At 42.3% G+C, this 20,128-nt stretch overlaps 1 protein-coding gene across 4 annotated transcripts in view; it reads right to left on the bottom strand.

Moving 5' to 3' along the window:
• Positions 1–20,128, bottom strand: part of LOC122922236 (tight junction protein ZO-2-like) — a 130,474-nt gene that overhangs the window by 31,778 nt on the left and 78,568 nt on the right. For all 4 annotated transcript variants that reach the window (XM_044272809.1, XM_044272818.1, XM_044272827.1 and 1 more), the window contains 5 exons: positions 7,888–8,012; positions 6,071–6,173; positions 3,803–4,400; positions 2,366–2,469; positions 280–433 (listed from right to left, as the gene is read on the bottom strand). In XM_044272809.1, coding sequence (XP_044128744.1) covers positions 280–433; positions 2,366–2,469; positions 3,803–4,400; positions 6,071–6,173; positions 7,888–8,012 — 1,084 coding nt within the window. The remainder of the gene's footprint in view (positions 1–279; positions 434–2,365; positions 2,470–3,802; positions 4,401–6,070; positions 6,174–7,887; positions 8,013–20,128) is intronic.

Here is a 20,128-nt window from a genome sequence, read left to right as displayed (position 1 = left end):
ACCAATCTCTGCCCTGATCTGTAGCCTTCCATTGATGTGATGCCTATATGTCATTTGGCATAAAAAAAACTATCCGACAAGACAGATAAGCTAAGCTTTCTTCGGTCAACTGTCATGCTTGTGCGTGTGATGAAAAGTAGTCAAAAAGTGGTCCAAATCAGTCTTTTCAGGAGCCCCAAATCTCTAATGTACAGCCAGCTTTCATTATAAAGGCAGATTAGGAAATAAAAAACTTTAATTTAAAAAAAATTTAAATAAAATCTGCTATTAAACACATACCTCCAATATCCGAATCACTGTCGTGCAAAGAAGGTACATTGATCAGTGTCTGTCTGGCATCTCTTTGTACAACCAGTTGCAGTTTCCCTCTTGACTTCTCAATTAGTTTCCGGGCATCAGCTAAAGACATATTTTCTGTCACCGTGCCATTGATCTGTGGCAGAGAAGGAGAGGCTTTAAAGAACCTTTCATATTAAACATGTAGCACTGTCTGGACAGTGTGGTAAGGGCAGGATGGACTGAAGAGATTAGTATATTGATATAGGTACAGTATATGGTGGTATATGTATATTGGAGGGTTGCCCCATTGTCTATTTTGAGACATTTTTGTACGTAAACATAGATTAGTAGATCATTTTATAAGAAGAGATACCATGTAACTGTTTGCGGTGAGCCTATGTCTCTAGTAAGCAGTCTTACTTAAAGGGTTTTTCCAGGCTTTTAATATTGATGACCTATCCTCAGGATAGGTCATCAATATCAGATCGGCAGGTGTCCGACACCCGGCACCCCAGCCGATCAGCTGTTTGAAGAGGAGGCGCGTGCCGTGCCAGCGCTGCCTCCTCTTCGCTGTTTACCTTCTCGCCGTCGCCTCTACAGCGGTGAGCAGGTGTAATTACACCTAACCGTCCCATTCATTTCAATGGGACAGATCGTTCCCATACACTTGTATAGGAGCGATCAGTCGCATTGAAATGAATGGGACGGCATGGGTGCAATTACACTTGCTCACCGCTGTAGAGGCGACGGCGAGAAGGTAAACAGTGAAGAGGAGGCAGCGCTGGCACGAAACGCGCCTCCTCTTCAAACAGCTGATCGGCGGGGGTGCCGGGTGTCGGACCCCCGCCAATCTGATATTGATGACCTATCCTAAGGATCGTGAGATGAAAGGGTCCCCATTTTAGTGATCAGTGCAGGCCACAGTGGTCAGACCCCTGCTCGTCAGACAATCGTAATCCTTAAGAGGGACAACACCTTTAAGTAAGACTGCTCACTAGTGGCATAAGCTTAGAGCGCACTGTTACATGACATCTGTTCATTCCATCCTGCCCTGTACCACACTGCTGACAGACAGGGAAACATGTTCAATATGAAAGATTCACATCAAACAAATCAAATCTAGTACTACATTTTTTTCAGTTATTCATTAGTTTTTATGCATGTTACACACTAGATTAATATGTACTTCAGTGTACAACTATTCTGCTCAACCCCATACACATGCAACCTCAGCTTGGCCAACTGTGAATGTGTTCTCAATGGAGAGCAGGGAATAATTTGCTGCCAGACAAATGTCCTGCAAAGACCAAGGACTGGGCATTATAACTGTCACGGCGTGGTGTGGGTAGTAAACTCCACAGCAGAGGGAAGGAAAAAGGTACTAGGCCTGGAAACTAAGGAAAGGGGGAAAGGTCATCACCTAGTAAATCCCTAGACCGAGCCCTGACTACTATCAGTATGGCAAATAGTCCTGACTACTATCAGTATGAACAGACCTCGATGGTAGGAATGTTCATACGCTGTAACCTAGAGCCCTATCTGACCCTAAAGAGCCCTGGAGATAGAGTAAAGACAAAAGATGACCTGTTCCTTCCCAGCTGAAGGAACAGGAGACTTCCTCAGGCCTAATACCAAAAGATAGGGGAATACAACGAACTAGAAAATAGTAAAAGACACTTAACTCCGAAGTATGCGGATGAGCAGCAACTCCGTGGAGAACAAAACACCAGCACTTCCAAAACCAGAAAGGAGCTATCAACTGCATAGCATGATAGGCGAGACCAGACTAAATAGAGGAATTGGAATGACCACTTAACCTACACCTGAGACAAGATGTGCAGTCATAACCAGCAACAACACAGAAACAAGTGAAACCAAAGAGGCTGTCAGATCACATCACGTGCAGCCAGTCTCTTAGATCTTCTGACCCCTGTCACGGGAGAGACCGTGACAATGTCAGGACAACTCAATACACATCAGATGGTCGGCTGATCCCACCACAATTAGTAGGTTCAGATGACATTCTTCTAACCTGTAAATGGACGTCCTCAATATAGCATAAAACAAAAATACAAAAGATATTTACCTTAAGAACAATGTCTCCTTCATTTAAATTGCCATCTCTTGTTGCCAATCCAGTATCTGTCATTTCTTTGATAAATATCTGGCTACCTAGTCGCAAACCATACTCTGTGATAAACAAAAAAGCATAAAACATGACCTGAAATTCTCCAAAATAAACAGTGTGTGCACACATTTGTATATGTGTGTATGCTGACCCAGAGAAAAGATGCAGCAGCACTCCAGCTGCACTGGAATAAGATGGCAAATACTTCATTAACCCATATTGCAATGTATTAGCTGACTTGATGAGGCCTTTTTAAGCCCTTATATGTATATTTGCACCCATGGGGCATTTTTATATGTATGCATATGATTGTGTGTGCACATGAACTATAACACTACTCTGAAACATTTTTTTTTCTATGTATTTTATTTACATGGTTACGACACTTGGCTGTGAACAGTTCAAACATTTCCTTTACAGTAGCCATGTGGAGAAAAGAAACCTCACTGAAAAACAGATCTGGGAGAGCTTTAGGCATGCTTCGTGACCTGTGCAAAAGCCATTGTGCTGGGAGGAGAAGGAGGTAAGTGTGGATTAAGAGTCATAGTTATTCATAATCTCCTGATCTCCTGCTGATGATTGGCAGTTCTCTCCTAGAAAGAAAGGGAGAAAACTAGGTAGAAGACGGTCAGTCATCGGCAGGAGAGCAGGAATCCATGAATAACCAGGACTCTTCTCAGGTGGCCGGGACTCTCCTCCAGGCCCAGTCTGCAATGATTGTGATGTTGGTTCTCGGGAACCACCTTACTTGTAACTTATAAATGACAGACTTCTGAAGTCAACTCGCCTGTCTCTACTTTATGCTGCCGTTAGTATGGGCAGCATAAAGTTGATGACAGGTTCCCTTTAAAAGGAGTACATCTGTTACGTGCATTCAATAAATTCCTGTGTTTGTACAACAAAGTCAGGGGTGCCAGGAAACTCCTAATCATCCTTATTACATAAAAATGCATCATCTATGACTCCATGCCCCAATTTTGTTACTGTTTATTGCCGAAATGTAAAGTGTCACAATTTAAAATATAATCAAGATGCTGTTGTAGTGCAAAGCTGGGGCAACCCAGGCACATGTGTCTCGTGACTTCTTGCTGCAGAAAAGTCACATGACATTTTTTATAATAATCATCAATGGTGTCGCACTGCAACATGTAGCAACTGTGATACGGCAGTAGGAAAAAATCCATCCAATTTAGATTTTTGTGCAATGGTCATGATAGTCACAGCATGTCGCAGTGCGACACCATTGGCTATCATTATAGTTTTCATGCCGCAGTGTAGTTGTACCCTTTTTGTTACGCGACACATGTTGCTGTGTAGCCCTAGCCCAATTCTACAAATAATTCATTTAAAAAGCAAAATTAAACAAAATCCACAACTTTTACAGTATAGTCCTACCTTCATTTTGCCTCTTTTTGAAAAGTAATACACTAACGGGTTTCTCTTGACCTTTTCGGGCAGATAGTCGGAGTGGTTCAGGGGATGGGCTATGAGACTGGAGCAGATCTCGGCTGCGGTGAAGCACTTCTTTATCACTCTTGTAATCAAGTTGGGATCGTCGGTTACTTCCTCTATCTGGACTGTAGTCTCCACTGTAGCTACGTTCAAAGGACTCTTCCCTGTCCACACTCCTTACTCGATCTCTCCTATATTTCCGTTCCTCACTCAGATCTCGGTCAATGCTTCTGCCTCGGCTTCCCTCCCGTCTAGATTCATGCTCATCATCTAGATTCCGTTCTCTGCTCCTACCACGAACATAACCTGGGTCTCTGTCATATGAGCGACCTCTTTCTTGCTCCCTACTATAGCCTCTGTCTGGGCTGGATTCTCGACTACGTCGACCATTGCCACTCTGCCAGCTTTCACTGTATCCACTGTATGCACTTCTGTTATCAAGCTGTCCATCATCAATTATATCAAATACCCTAGAATCAGGTTCAGGAGAGGGGGTTCGCCTTATTGCTGTTACTTGAACCTTACGAGGTCTTTTCACTACCTATTTCAACAAAGAAGAGAGGGGAAAGAACACTGATAAATTAAAGTTCTACCAAAATGACAATGGGAAAATGGTAACATCTGCATGGACTTTGCATGTTCTCCCCATGCTTGTGTAGGCTTCCTGTAGGCCTCCTATTTTTCCCTGCACTCAAAAAACATATGGATAGGTGAACTGGATTCTTATGAAATTGACTGTATACAAGATGGGGTAATTAAATTGTGAGCATCACTGGGAACATGAACTGAAGTGAGAGATGAGAATTTCTGTACTGCGCTGCATAATATATGTTGCCACAAACACACAGAAATACATGAATAAATAAATAAGACTCAAGTATATTTATGGTTTTATTTTTTTGACAAATTTAACAAAAATGTGTTAACCTGAACGCCATCTCAGTGCAAGTCTGGTCGTTAGCTGCAAATGCTTTCCGTTATGTAACATGGAACACACACTATCTAATGGAACCTCACATTTCACAACCTTGAATGAGAGGTCCCTTTGTTATGGCTGAGAAACAAGCCTCAAAAGATTTTCTGCATGATTTCAAAAACTTGCTCCCGACTTCTAGATTAGACAAGGAATATTTAAAAAAAAAAAAAACACCTTCATAAAGTGCTTATTGCTTTGTGAAGACACTTTCACTCAGTTAGGTTTTTTCATTAAAAAAATAAAATAAAATAAAATAAAATGGAGAAATATCTGAAAGCTACTATGGTACATTTATTACTTCTACTCTACTTTTGTGGTGTAAAAAATAAATAAAAATAAAAACACTGTCACTGCTTTTGAAGTGTAAAGAAATGTATGGCCCATTTCACACAAGCGAGTTTTCCACGCTGGTGCAATGCGTGACGTGAAGGTTTGGCTCCCGCACTGATTCCTGACCCATTCATTTCAATGGGTCTGTGTACAGGAGCATTTGTTTTCACGCATCAGTTCTGCATTGCGTGAAAAACACAGCATGTTCTATATTCAGCGTTTTTCACGCAGTCCTGGCCCCACAGAAGTAAATGGGACTTCAGTGAAAAGACTTGCTTCCGGATGCAATGCGTTTTTCACTGATGGTTGCTAACAGATGTTGTTTGTAAACCTTCATTTTTTTATCACGCGCATGAAAAAAGCATCAAAACGCATTGCACCAGCGCAGAAAAAAACTGAATAACGCAATGGCAGACAAAACTGACTGAACTTGCTTGGAAAATGGTGCGAGTTTCACTGAACACATCTTTATTGTTCGTATGAAAGAGGCCTAAGTGGGGTTTAGCAAACACCCCCCAAACTAGAGTACGCAGTGTACAATGTGACGCAGCCTGATCAGGTCATTTTTATCTTCATACCCTCTTGCATTCGGACGCTATGCTCCCACAAACCAGCAGTAAAATGCATTGAGAGGACTCCTGAGCTCATGCACATAATGGAGAGGACTCCAGGAGGAGTCCTCACAATGCATTTTACTGCTGTTTGAGGGAGCACAGCATCAGAAAGCAAGTGAGTATGAAGATACAAATTACAGAATCCGACTCAGTGTCACTTGCACTACACACTGCTTACTCTAGTTTACCGTGGGGGGTTGGCGCTGACATATTATACTATATCTGCCCAAGTAAGAAAGCACATTGGCACATTTAAAGAAAGGAAATCTAAAAAAAATGTGTAACTCTTACAATCACAGCAGTTTTTCCACACTTTCGTAATTGTTGCACTGCAAATGAATGTGGAACATTATCCATAGGTGTTCCATTAACCATGACCACTCGATCATTTTCTCTGTAAAACAGCAGAACAAACAATAATTAGAGAATATGCATTAATAAAAAACTATATTACTACCGACGTTTATCTTCGATCATTAAGCAGGCACAATTGTACCAACTTGAGCTTTGACACAGCACTGTACAAGAGATCCACTCTAAAGCTGGGATAACTATTAGATTGGTGGGGGTTCTACTGCTGGGACACCCCCCCCCCCCCCCCCCATTGATCACCAGAACCCCATACCCCATGGAGCCCCCGGAAATTAATGGAGCGGCCGGTCAGTCGGTCGATTCATTTCACTCAGCTATCTCCGGAACTTCCATAGTAATGAATAGCCTAGCTGATGGCTCTGTTGATTTCTGAGGGCTCCATGGCGTACGGTGTCCCCATTCTTGTGATCAGTGGGAGTCCTACTGCTGGGAAAGGGGATAACTTCGCACAACCAGAATACCCCTTTTAAAAAAATGACCCACACATGGAGGAAATTCAGGACGTTTGCTACTCTCCCTAGGACAGGGCATTCTGTTAAGATCAGTCCAAGAGCACATTGGGCAATTCTGTGAGGTTGTAAAGAATTATGTCTACTATTAGAAAAATACTAAGCAGGATCTAAGTGTTCATGGAAGGGCACCACTTGCGGTAAAAAACAAAACATTGCAGCTCATCTTAAGTTTGGCAATTTCCAACTGGATGTTCCACAATTTTTCTGGAAAATATTCAATGGATAGGTGATACAAATGGGGAACACAAATTCACTATGCTATGATCGGAGGAAAAAGAACATTGCACATCAACACCAAAAACTGTCTTTTCTGTCTCAGGGTGCCTTATAATTAAGGGAATAATGCGCTCTATGTCATAAGACGGGGCTGTGTTTTCGAAACTGGTGGGGGTCCCAGAAGTGGTACCTGCGCCTATTGGACATTTATGGCATTTTCCTTTAACCCTAGAGCTGCTGTGTCACCTCAAAACTGTACAAATATAATTTGCATCTGCAATAAACAATTGGTGGAGGGGACTGCTGCTATTAAATTCAATGGTTCACTTACTTTTTCTCGCTGCACTGTGGCCGTTTAAGTAATGTGCTCAATAAAAGACAAGGATTGTGTTTGTCTACAATTATAACTTAGATAACAATCAAACCACATTTATTACTAACACAGAATCCAGGTAATTCCAAATTGTATACTTTTTCTAGCTAATCTATAAAAATGAGTTAGCACATGGAAATATGCTTTTGTATATTTTTGGGACATCAGAAAAGTACATGCGATGACAAGTATGTGGTACAATAGGATGCAACTGGATACATGTAGATCCTACTGCCATCGACTTCTATAACAACAACAAAAAAAAAAAAAAAAGTACAATGGAAGTCAATGCAACAATAGGGTCTAACTGCACAAGTCTCCAGTTACATTTCAGGTTTGCAGAATGCAGTTAAAGGAATCTGCCTAAACTGTAAAGAAAGAAATGTGGTATGAATCTAGACTTACACCTGTAAAACGTGTTCCTCTTTCATTTTTATCTAGAATCTTCCATGGTCAGCAGTGCACCATTTATTAAACAAAGCCCATGCATTCAGTTTGCTTTATGTAGACATTTACAATACAATGCAATACAACATGGTTTTCTTAGTGGACTGTGAAAGCAGCAGAATAGACTTTATAAGGTAAGACTCTCATTTAGGTAATCATCATTTTACTTAGGCAAACAAAGTACTTACTGTAGGACACCATCAGCAGGACCATCAGGAAGAACATCAGAAATGACAATAGAAGGCTCTCCATTTTCAAAATGTGGATTATCTTTTCCTCCAGAAACTGCTATGCCAAAACCTTTTTTGCTATCCTGTAAAACAGAAGAACTGGGTTTTCAGGTTGCTTGTAATGGTTTTGATGATCTGTGGACAGTCTGATTGCAAGTACCAGAGTATTGGGGAGTGCACACAATAAATAAGAAGAGGGCAAAGAAGACCTTCTGATGACCAGACATCAAGCGTGAAGATCAAAAGACTAGGGCCTGAGATGTACAGAAGGGACAGGTTGTGAACGACCATATAGGTTATTAAAGTGTAACTGTCATTTTTTTTATTTTATTTGCTAGTTTATTACAGCTAGGCATGTATACCTGAGTTAGTCTGTCAATGATTGCCAAAAGATCTGTAATTACCTTATAATAACAGCTTTCATTAATGTCCTCTGTCCCTTTCCACTGCTCCCTTAACCCCTTCTACCCAAGGCCAGTTTTCACCTTCCTGCCCAGGCTATTTTTTGCAAATCTAACATGTGTCACTTTATGTGGCAATAACTATGGAACACGTATTTATCCGAGCCATTCAGAGATTATTTTCTCGTGACACATTGTACTTCATGACAGTCATAAATTTGAGTCAATATATTTCACCTTTATTTCCGAAAAAATTACAAATTGCCCCAAAATTGTGAAAAATTTGCAATTTTCTATTTCTCTGCTTTTAAAAACAGAAAGCGATACCTCATAAAATATGTATATAAAAAAATGTCCAAAACCCACTTTTTAAGGACCAGTTTAGGTCTGAAGTGACTTTGTGGGGCTTACATAGTGGAAACCCCCCATAAATGACCCCATTGTAGAAACTACACCCCTCAAGTTACTCAAAACAGATTTTACAAATATTGTTAACCCTTTAGGTGTTCCACAAGAATTAAAGGAAAATGGAGATAAAATTTCACTTTTTTGGTAGATTTTCCATTTTAATCCATTTTTTTTCTTTAACACATCGAGGGTTAACAGCCAAACAAAACTCAATTTAGTACCCCGATTCTGAGGTTTACAGATACACTCCACATGTGGTCGTAAACTGATGTAAGGGCGCACGGCAGGGCGCAGAAGGAAAGGACTGCCGCATGGTTTTTGGAAGGAAGATTTTACTGGATTTTTAGACACCATGTCCCATTTAAAGCCCCCCTGATGCACCCCTATAGTAGAAACTCCGAAAAGTCACCACATTTTGGAAACTAGGGGATAAGGTAACCATTTTATTGGTACTATTTTGGGGTACACATGATTTTTAATAGCCATTACGTTTTTTGTGAGGCAAGGTAACCAAAAAATGGCCGTTTTGGCACAGTTCATTTTTTACAATGTTTATCTGACAGGTTAGATCATGCGCTATTTTTATAGAGCAGGTTGTTACGTACGCGGCGATATCAAATATGTCTATTTTCTTTGTTTTCATAATAAAGCATTTAAAAAAAAAAAAAAGTTTGTCTCCATTTTCTTAACGCCATATTTTTATTTATTTTCTGCCAGTCTTGTGCAGGGGCTGATTTTTCGCAGGGAGAGTTCACGTTTTTAATTGGTACCTTTTTGGGTACATATGATTGTTTGATCATTCATTATTACACTTTATGAGGCAGGGTGACCAAAAAAAAAATTTGGTTGTTTTGGCACAGTTTTTATTTATTTTTACAGAGTTCACTTGAGGGGTTAGTTCACGTGATTTTTTTTTATAGCGCAGGACATTACGGACGTGGCAATACCTAATATGTATACTTTTTCTTATTTATTTAAGTTTTACACAATAATATGTCTCCATAGTCTGAGAGACATAGTTTTTTTTATCTTTTGATCGATTGTCTTAGGTAGGGCATTTTTTGCGGGATGAGATGACAGTTTTATTGGTACTATTTTGGGGGGCATACGCCTTTTTTGATCGCTTGGTGTTGCAAATTTTGTGATGTAAGGCGACATAAAATGGCTTTTTTGGCATGGTTTTTATTTTATATTTTTACTGTGTTCACCTGAGGGGTTAAGTCATGTAACATTTTTATAGAGCTGGTTGTTATGGACGCGGCGATACCTAATATGTATACTTTTTTTATTTGTTTCAATTTAACACAGTAATTGCATTTTTGAAACAAAAAAAAAATGATGTTTTAGTGTCTCCATGTTCTGAGTGCTATAGTTTTTTTTTAATTTTTTGGGCGATTGTCTTATATAGGGGCTATTTTTTTGGCAGGATGAGCGGACGTTTTTATTGGTACCATTTTGGGGGACATATGCCCTTTTGATCACTTAGTGTTGCACTTTTTGTGATGTAAGGTAACAAAAATGTCTCTTTTGTAAACAGTTTTTATTTTCTTTCTTTTACGGTGTTTATCGGACGGAGTGGATCATGTGATCATATTTATAGAGCCTGGTCACACGTGGTAAGTCTGTGTTACTTCCATTAGATCGACTTCCAAATTATACTATTCTTTCTTTTTAAATACTATGTATATGGCAAAAGAAATAGGCATGATGATGCATGTCTGAACACTGATGTTCAGACAAGCATCATAGTGCCTATTTCTTTTGGAAGTCGATCTAACGGAAGTAACACAGAGACTTACCACGTGTGACCAGAGATTAGAGTTTTTTAGTTGTGTCAATTGGAGAGGAGAGGAACGCCCCAGAAGAAGCGGACAGTGAAACCCGGGTCGGGCAAATTGATTTTATATGTGATGTGAACAAGTGTCGATCTTGTAAGTAAAATAAAAAAAATACGTAGTGTTTCAATAACCCGTCGGTATTGCACTTGTCAAACATGTCGTGTTCCTTTTAAAGGATAGAAGAGCTGTAATTGCTGGTGGATATTGAGACCGAGGAGCTGGAATTGTTTGGAATCGAGATAAAATTGTCTTGTGGATGTGTTGCTGTGTGTGAACTGTTCCTTACTGATGAAGTTCAAGCGTGGACCCTGAATTGCAGTTTATCTTGGTTAAGAAAGGAGAAGAGATCTACTTCTGTTTGGGACTGCTGCTGATTGTGCCGCTTGGAAGACCACACAAAATATCTTGGTTTTTTTCACCCAACTTAATGTAAACACAAGACAGAGGGGCGGTCCCTCACACTGCATGCCTGCATTAGGCTTCAGAGTGAGGAGGCGCGTCTCTCAGTAATCCAATCTGATTGGCTGGCAGGGAGCTGCTGGCTACAGCAAGTGTGTATGGGAAGTAAGGGAAAGCAGTTTTGGCCTCAGAGAACTGGCAAAGGAGCCATCTTGAAAAGGTCCTCATATTGTAAATGTTTAAACAGCCATAACTAGGGCTGCAACGATTAATTGAAGTTATCGATAATATTCGATAACGCGATTCGTTGTCAACTAATCCAGTTATCGAATAATCGGCCGATTCGCTGCAATGCGGGCGGACAGGCACTATGCCTGCGGTTCCTTAACCGGCAGTCACTTTTACTTCAACTTTAAATCAGCGCATCTTTATTACCTGACAATGAAGCTCAAGTAACAGGCAGAGTGGGCGGCAGCGTAACGTCACTTACCCTCATGTGATACGCCTGCTTCATTCATAAAGTGGGCAGAGCAGGCGCGTCACGTGGGTGAGTGATGTTACGCCGCCTGCTCTGCATGTTAGTGGAGCTTCATTGTAAGGTAATAAAGATGAACTGATTTAAAGTTGAAGTAAAAGTTACTGCCAGTTAAGGAATAGTCTACTGCTGTGAGCGGCGAGGCCGGGGCTGTTATGGGGAGGGGGGATCTGTGGATGACACATATAGCATAAGATGCTACATAGTGTCATCCACAGATCCCCCCCCCCCCCATAACAGTGTGTCATCCACAGATCCCCCCCCATAACAGTGTGTCATCCACAGATCCCCCCCCATAACAGTGTGTCATCCACAGATCCCCCCCCCCATAACAGTGTGTCATCCACAGATCCCCCCCCCCCATAACAGTGTGTCATCCACAGATCCCCCCCCATAACAGTGTGTCATCCACAGATCCCCCCCCCATAACAGTGTGTCATCCACAGATCCCCCCCATAACAGTGTGTCATCCACAGATCCCCCCCCCATAACACTGTGTCATCCACAGATCCCCCCCCCATAACACTGTGTCATCCACAGATCCCCCCCCATAACACTGTGTCATCCACAGATCCCCCCCCCCCATAACACTGTGTCATCCACAGATCCCCCCCCCATAACACTGTGTCATCCACAGATCCCCCCCCCATAACACTGTGTCATCCACAGATCCCCCCCCCATAACACTGTGTCATCCACAGATCCCCCCCCATAACAGTGTGTCATCCACAGATCCCCCCCCATAACAGTGTGTCATCCACAGATCCCCCCCATAACAGTGTGTCATCCACAGATCCCCCCCATAACAGTGTGTCATCCACAGATCCCCCCCATAACAGTGTGTCATCCACAGATCCCCCCCTTAACAGTGCCATCCACAATTAGTTTTAATAAGTAAAATCATATAAACCCCTTTTTTTGTCATTTTGGTGTTTTTTCCCCCTGATTAAATCAATGAAATTATCGACAACTAATCGATTATTCAAATTATCGTTAGCTGCAGTCCTAGCCGTAACTAAGGGAAAAACTCAAGGAAAACTGTGGTATGTGAAGAAACTAAAGATTGCTTTATGCATAATGCTGCTGCAGCAGTAACATATGCTATAATTGATTTTTTTTTATGAAGACATGACAGTTACCCTTTAATAACACAAAATATAAAATCATCACTCACATTCTGACAGTCCTGACATAGCAGCGTTGTGGGTCTGTTTCCATCAGAACATATAACGTGCTGTTCCCATTCAGATGACTGCTGGAGCGAATCACTAGCGTTCACGGTTACGTGTGCAAAAACATCTCCCCCCACCTCCCATTTCTACTTATTTTTTTGTCTTTGGTCAGACAACCTCTTCAACTCAGGGTTGAGGATAATGTGAGGACTTGTAAGACTGGGAAAACTGTTGTAGTAATTTCAAAAGCAAGGACGTTCCACACTGGAATTAAAGGGGTTCTTCACTTTCATTTAACTGATGATCTATCCTCTCGATCAGCTGTTTGAGAAGGCAGCGGCGCTCCAGCAGCGCCGCGGCCTTCTCACTGTTTACCGCCGGGCCGCCCACCCACTGACGTCACGACTTGTATCAACTAGAGTGGGCGCGGCTAAGCTCCATTCAAGTGAACAGAGTTTAGCAGCGCCCACTCTAGTTGATACTAGTCGTGACGTCAGTGGGCGGGCGGCCCGGCGGTAAACAGTGAGAAGGCCGTGGCGCTGCTGGAGCGCCGCTGCCTTCTCAAACAGCTGATCGGCGGGGGTCCCGGGTGTCGGACCCCGCCGATCAGAAGCTGATGATCTATCCAGAGGATAGATCATCAGTTAAATGAAAGTGAAGAACCCCTTTAAGCTTCATGTTCAAGACTGATAAATAGTTACAATATCCATCTCTATCTATCCATATGTAGGTAGCATCTCAGTGTAGTCTACTGCATTTGACAGTCAAGTGGTGCATCTCTAGATTAAAGGGAACCTGTCACCGGCATTTTGTGTATAGAGCTGAGGACATGGTTTGCTAGATGGCCGCTGGCACATCCACAATACCCAGTCCCTATAGGTCTGTGTGCTTTTATTGTGTAAAAAAAACGATTTGAAACATATGCAAATTAACCTGAGATGTGTCCGGGACAGGACTCCTCTCAGGTTAATTTGCATATGTATCAAATCTATTTTTTTTACACAATAAAAGCACAAGGCGCTATGGGACAGGTATATTGCGGACATGCTAGCGGCAATCTAGTCGTGCATGTCCGCAGCTCTATAGGCTAAAACGAGGGGACAGAATCCCTTTAACCACTTCAACCCCGCTAGCTGAAACCCCCTTAATGACCAGGCCACTTTTTACACTTCTTCACTACACTACTTTCACCGTTTATTGCTCGGTCATGCAACTTACCACCCAAATGAATTTTACCTCCTTTTCTTCTCACTAATAGAGCTTTCATTTGGTGGTATATCATTGCTGCTGACATTTTTACTTTTTTTGTTATTAATCAAAATGTAATGATTTTTTTGCAAAAAAAAAAGACATTTTTCACTTTCAGCTGTAAAATTTAGCAAAAAAAAAACACAAAAAACATCCATATATAAATTTTTCGCTAAATTTATTGTTCTACATGTCTTTGATAAAAAAAAAAATGTTTGAGTAAAAGTTATAGCGTTTACAAACTATGGTACAAAAATGTGAATTTCCGCTTTTTGAAGCAGCTCTGACTTTCTGAGCACCTGTCATGTTTCCTGAGGTTCTACAATGCCCAGACAGTAGAAAACCCCCACAAATGACCCCATTTCGGAAAGTAGACACCCTAAGGTATTCGCTGATGGGCATAGTGAGTTCATAGAACTTTTTATTTTTTGTCACAAGTTAGTGGAAAATGATTATTTTTTTTTTTTCTTACAAAGTCTCATATTCCACTAAGGGTACTTTCACACTAGCGTTTTTCTTTTCCGGCGCTGAGTTTCGTCCTAGGGGCTCAAATCCGGAAAAGAACTGATCAGTTTTATCCTAATGCATTCTGAATGGAGAGTCCGTCCCTCAGGATGCATCAGGAGGTCTTCTGTTCAGTCTTTTTGACTGATCAGGCTTTTCAGAAAAACGTAGCATGCAGTATTTTTACCTCCGGCCAAAAATCCTGAACACTTTGACTGAACTGCATGTTAAACCCGACAAATAGGAAAAAAAAAAGTTAAGTCCATAAATGGCGGATCCGTTTTTTCCAATGCATTTTTCCATTGTGATCGAAAGCCTGATCAGGATTCTAATGTAATCAGTTTTCATACGTTTTTCCGGATCCGGCGGGCAGTTCCGGTGTCGGAATTGAACGCCGGATTCAAACAACGCTAGTGTGAAAGTAGCCTAACTTGTGACAGAAAATAAAAAATTCTAGGAACTCGCCATGCCCCTCACGGAATACCTTAGGGTGTCTTCTTTCCAAAATGGGGTCACTTGTGGGGTAGTTATACTGCCCTGGCATTCTAGGGGCCCTAATGTGTGGTAAGTAGTTTGAAATCAAAATGTGTAAAAAATGACCTGTGAAATCCTAAAGGTGCTCTTTGGAATGTGTGCCCCTTTGCCCACCTAGCGGCAAAAAAGTGTCACACATCTGGTATCACCGTACTCAGGAGAAGTTGGGGAATTTGTTTTGGGGTGTCATTTTACATATACCCATGCTGGGTGAGAGAAATATCTTGGCAAAAGACAACTTTTCCCATTTTTTTATACAAAGTTGGCATTTGACCAAGATATTATCTCACCCAACATGGGTATATGTAAAATGACACCCCAAAACACATTGCCCAACTTCTCCTGAGTACGGCGATACCATATGTGTGACACTTTTTTGCAGCCTAGATGCGCAAAGCGGCCCAAATTCCTTTTAGGAGGGCATTTTTTGACATTTATATTCCAGACCTTCTCACGCTTTTGGGCCCCTAAAAAGCCAGGGCAGTATAAATACCCCACATGTGACCCCATTTTGGAAAGAAGACACCCCAAGGTATTTAATGAGGGGCATGGCGAGTTCATAGAATTTTTTTTTTTTGGCACAAGTTAGCGGAAATTGATTTTTTTTTGTATTTTGTCACAAAGTCTCCCTTTCCGCTAACTTGGGACAAAAATGTCAATCTTTCATGGACTCAATATGCCCCTCATGGAATACCTTGGGGTGTCTTCTTTCCGAAATGGGGTCACATGTGGGGTATTTATACTGCCCTGGCATTTTAGGGGCCCTAAAGCGTGAGAAAAAGTCTGGAATATAAATGTCTAAAAAAATTTACGCATTTGGATTCCGTGAGGGGTATGGTGAGTTCATGTGAGATTTTTTTTTTTGACACAAGTTAGTGGAATATGAGACTTAGTAAGGGGGAAAAAAAAAAAAAAAAAAAAAAAAAAAAAAAAAAACACACAATTTCCACTAACTTGGGCCCAAAAAAATGTCTGAATGGAGCCTTACAGGGGGTGATCAATGACAGGGGGGTGATCACCCATATAGACTCCCTGATCACCCCCCTGTAAAGCTCCATTCAGACGTCCGTATGTGTTTTGCGGATCCGATCCATGTATCCATAAAAATCATACGGACGTCTGAACGGAGCCTGACAGGGGGGTGATCAATGACAGGGAGGTGATCAGGGAGTCTATATGGGGTGATCAGGGGTTTATAAGGGGTTAATAAGTGACGGGGGGGGGGGGGTGTAGTGTAGTGTTTTGTGGTACTTTACACAGCTACCTGTGTCCCAAACAAAAGGGACCACCAGAGGACCAAGTAGCAGGTATATTAGACGCTGTTATCAAAACAGCGTCTAATATACCTGTTAGGGGTTAAAAAAAACACACATCTCCAGCCTGCCAGTGAACGATCGCCGCTGGCAGGCTGGAGATCCACTCCTGTGTGCGCGCGTTCACAGGAAATCACGGCTCTCGTGAGATGACGCATATATGCGTGACTCTGCGCAGAGCTGCCGCCTCCGGACCGCAGATCTGCGTTAGGCGGTCCGGAGGCAGTTAAAGTAGCTTCAGGAATATCTGGCAAGTACTGGCTGTGTGGTACATGTGACAACAATCTCCCGTATTCTTCATATGTCTGGGCTATGGGGTAGAGTGGCAAGATGAAAGCCTTTTCTTACGAAGAAAAACATCCAAGCCAAGCTACATTTTGCAAAAACACATCTGAAGTCTCCCAAAAGCATGTGGGAAAAGGTGTTATGGTCTGATGAAACCAAGGTTGAACTTTTTGGCCATAATTCCAAAAGATATTTTTGGCACAATAACAACACTGCACATCACCAAAAGAACACCATACCCACAGTGAAGCATGGTGGTGGCAGCATCATGCTTTGGGGCTGTTTTTCAGCTGGAACTGGGGCCTCAGTTAAGCTAGAGGGTATTATGAACGGTTCCAAATACCAGTGAATATTGGCACAAAACCTTCAGGCTTCTGCTAGAAAGCTGAACATGAAGAGAACTTCATCTTTCAACATGACAACGACCCAAAGCATACATCCAAATCAACAAAGGAATGGCTTCACCAGAAGAAGATTAAAGTTTTGGAATGACCCAGCCAGAGCCAAGACCTGAATCCAATTGAAAATCTGTGGGGTGATCTGAAGAAGGCTGTGCACAGGAGGTGCCCTCGCAATCTGACAGATTTGGAGTGTTTTTTCCAGTTTTACCGGTACGTCCTAACTTTAAATCGGGATTCCGGCGCCGCGGGGGTTAATCGGAACGGGATGCCGGCTGAAATCATCAGCCCCCCCCCCCCCCCCCCCCCCCGTCTCAGCGATCGCAGAAAACCGCAGGTCAATTCAGACCTGCGGTTTTCTGCATTTCCAGTCCATTCGGGTCTCCTGTGACCCGATAAACCGGAAAAAGACTGCGATCGGTGGCGTGATTACACACCACCAATCGCAGTACGAAGATTTGGAGAGGCCCTGGTGCTGAACACACCTCTGTCCAGGGTGCTGATTGGTGCAGGGGAGAGAGGCGCGAAATTCAAACTTCCTGCGCTACTCTCTCCCCTCCTCTTCCTGTCCAGCACCCTCTAGGTGCAGCACCGTCCAGGACCAGCTCTTGCGTCCCCCTAAAACCGGCATCCATCACCCTCCTGCACCCATCGCCATCCAGGTAGGTTAGGGTCAGTGACGGAGAGGCACCGTTAGGCAGGGAAAGAAGGGAAAAGTTAGTTAGGAAAAAAAAAATAACTTCTCTAAATCTTTCTTTGTTCCATCTCTCAGACCCCAGACCCCCCTGCCACTTGCCCCCACCACTAAGCCTCACAATATGACTTCAAACCTGAACTGGTCCATAAAAAGGTGGGATTTTAAAGATTTCTGAAAAATGTCAAAATTTGCTTCTGAACTTCTAAGCCTTGTAACATCCCCAAAAAATAAAATATCATTCCCAAAATGCTACAAAACATGAAGTAGACATATGGGGAATGTAAAGTCATCACAATTTTTGGGGGTATTACTAGGTATTACAGAAGTAGAGAAACTGAAACTTTGAAATTTGCAAATTTTTCTAAATTTTTGGTAAATATGCTATTTTCTATGAAAAAAAAAATTAACTTTTTTGACCCAATTTTAGCAGTGTCATGAAGTACAATATGTGACGAAAAAAAATTCTCAGAACGGCCTGGGTAAGTCAAAGCGTTTTAAAGTTATGAGCACTTAAAGTGACACTGGTCAGATTTGCAAAATATATCTATATCTCTAATATATATATATACACACACACACAATTATATATATATATATATATATATATATATATATATATATACATACATATACATATACATATACATACACACATATATACACACACACCGTTTTTTTTCGCCCTTTAAGACGCACTCACCCCCCCCAAAAGTGTGGGGGGGGGAATAGCAGTGCGTCTTAAGGGGCGAATGCTGCGGCCATCGGGTGTATCGGCTGAGAGGGAGGAGGCTGGGGGCCGGCATCTGGGTCTGTTATGACAGCGGGGCCCGTAGCAGCCAACGTCACGCTCCTGCTCCGCCCACTTTATGGATGAAGCAGGTGCGTGACGTAGTGAGTCACGCTGCGAGCGAGCGCCCGTCCGGCCTCCTGGCTGCTACGCAGTTAGTAGTAAGTAAAGCGCTGGATTTCAGATGATATTTAAATAGTTACACTTATGGCAGATCTGTGGATGACACATTAGATAAGATGCTATATATGTGCCAGCCACAGACGGGCCCCCATAAGAGTGCCAGCCACAGACCATTAGTTCAAAACTCACGAAAAAGCACCCCTTTTGGGTCAAATTTATTTATTTATTATTTTCCTCCTTTAAAACCTAGGTGCATCTTATGGGTCGGCGCATCTTATAGGGCGAAAAATACGGTATATATACACAGTACAGACCAAAAGTTTGGACACCTTCTCATTCAAAGAGTTTTCTTTATTTTCATGAAAATTGTAGATTCACACTGAAGGCATCAAAACTACGAATTAACACATGTGGAATTATATACATAACAAAAAAGTGTGAAACAACTGAAAATGTCATATTCTAGGTTCTTCAAAGTAGCCACCTTTTGCTTTGATTACTGCTTTGCACACTCTTGACATTCTCTTGATGAGCTTAAAGAGGTAGTCACCTGAAATGGTCTTCCAACAGTCTTGAAGGAGTTCCCAGAGATGCTTAGCACTTGTTGGCCCTTTTGCCTTCACTCTGCGGTCCAGCTCAGCCCAAACCATCTCGATTGGGTTCAGGTCCGGTGACTGTGGAGGCCAGGTCATCTGGCGCAGCACCCCATCACTCTCCTTCATGGTCAAATAGCCCTTACACAGCCTGGAGGTGTGTTTGGGGTCATTGTCCTGTTGAAAAATAAATGATGGTCCAACTAAACGCAAACCGGATGGAATAGCATGCCGCTGCAAGATGCTGTGGTAGCCATGCTGGTTCAGTATGCTTCAATTTTGAATAAATCCCCAACAGTGTCACCAGCAAAGCACCCCCACACCATCACACCTCCTCCTCCATGCTTCACGGTGGGAACCAGGCATGTAGAGTCCATCCGTTCACCTTTTCTGCGTCGCACAAAGACACGGTGGTTGGAACCAAAGATCTCAAATTTGGACTCATCAGACCAAAGCACAGATTTCCACTGGTCTAATGTCCATTCCTTGGGTTCTTTAGCCCAAACAAGTCTCTTCTGCTTGTTGCCTGTCCTTAGCAGTGGTTTCCTAGCAGATATTCTACCATGAAGGCCTGATTCACACAGTCTCCTCTTAACAGCTGTTCTAGAGATGTGTCTGCTGCTAGAACTCTGTGTGGCATTGACCTGGTCTCTAATCTGAGCTGCTGTTAACCTGCGATTTCTGAGGCTGGTGACTCGGATGAACCTATCCTCCGCAGCAGAGGTGACTCTTGGTCTTCCTTTCCTGGGGCGGTCCGCATGTGAGCCAGTTTCTTTGTAGCGCTTGATGGTTTTTGTGACTGCACTTGGGGACACTTTCAAAGTTTTCCCAATTTTTCGGACTGACTGACCTTCATTTCTTAAAGTAATGATGGCGACTCGTTTTTCTTTACTTAGCTGCTTTTTTCTTGCCATAATACAAATTCTAACAGTCTATTCAGTAGGACTATCAGCTGTGTATCCAC

The sequence above is a fragment of the Bufo gargarizans genome, chromosome 1 (genome assembly GCF_014858855.1).
Source record: "Bufo gargarizans isolate SCDJY-AF-19 chromosome 1, ASM1485885v1, whole genome shotgun sequence".
Taxonomy (NCBI): domain Eukaryota; kingdom Metazoa; phylum Chordata; class Amphibia; order Anura; family Bufonidae; genus Bufo; species Bufo gargarizans.
This window is presented reverse-complemented; position numbering and strand designations above follow the sequence as displayed.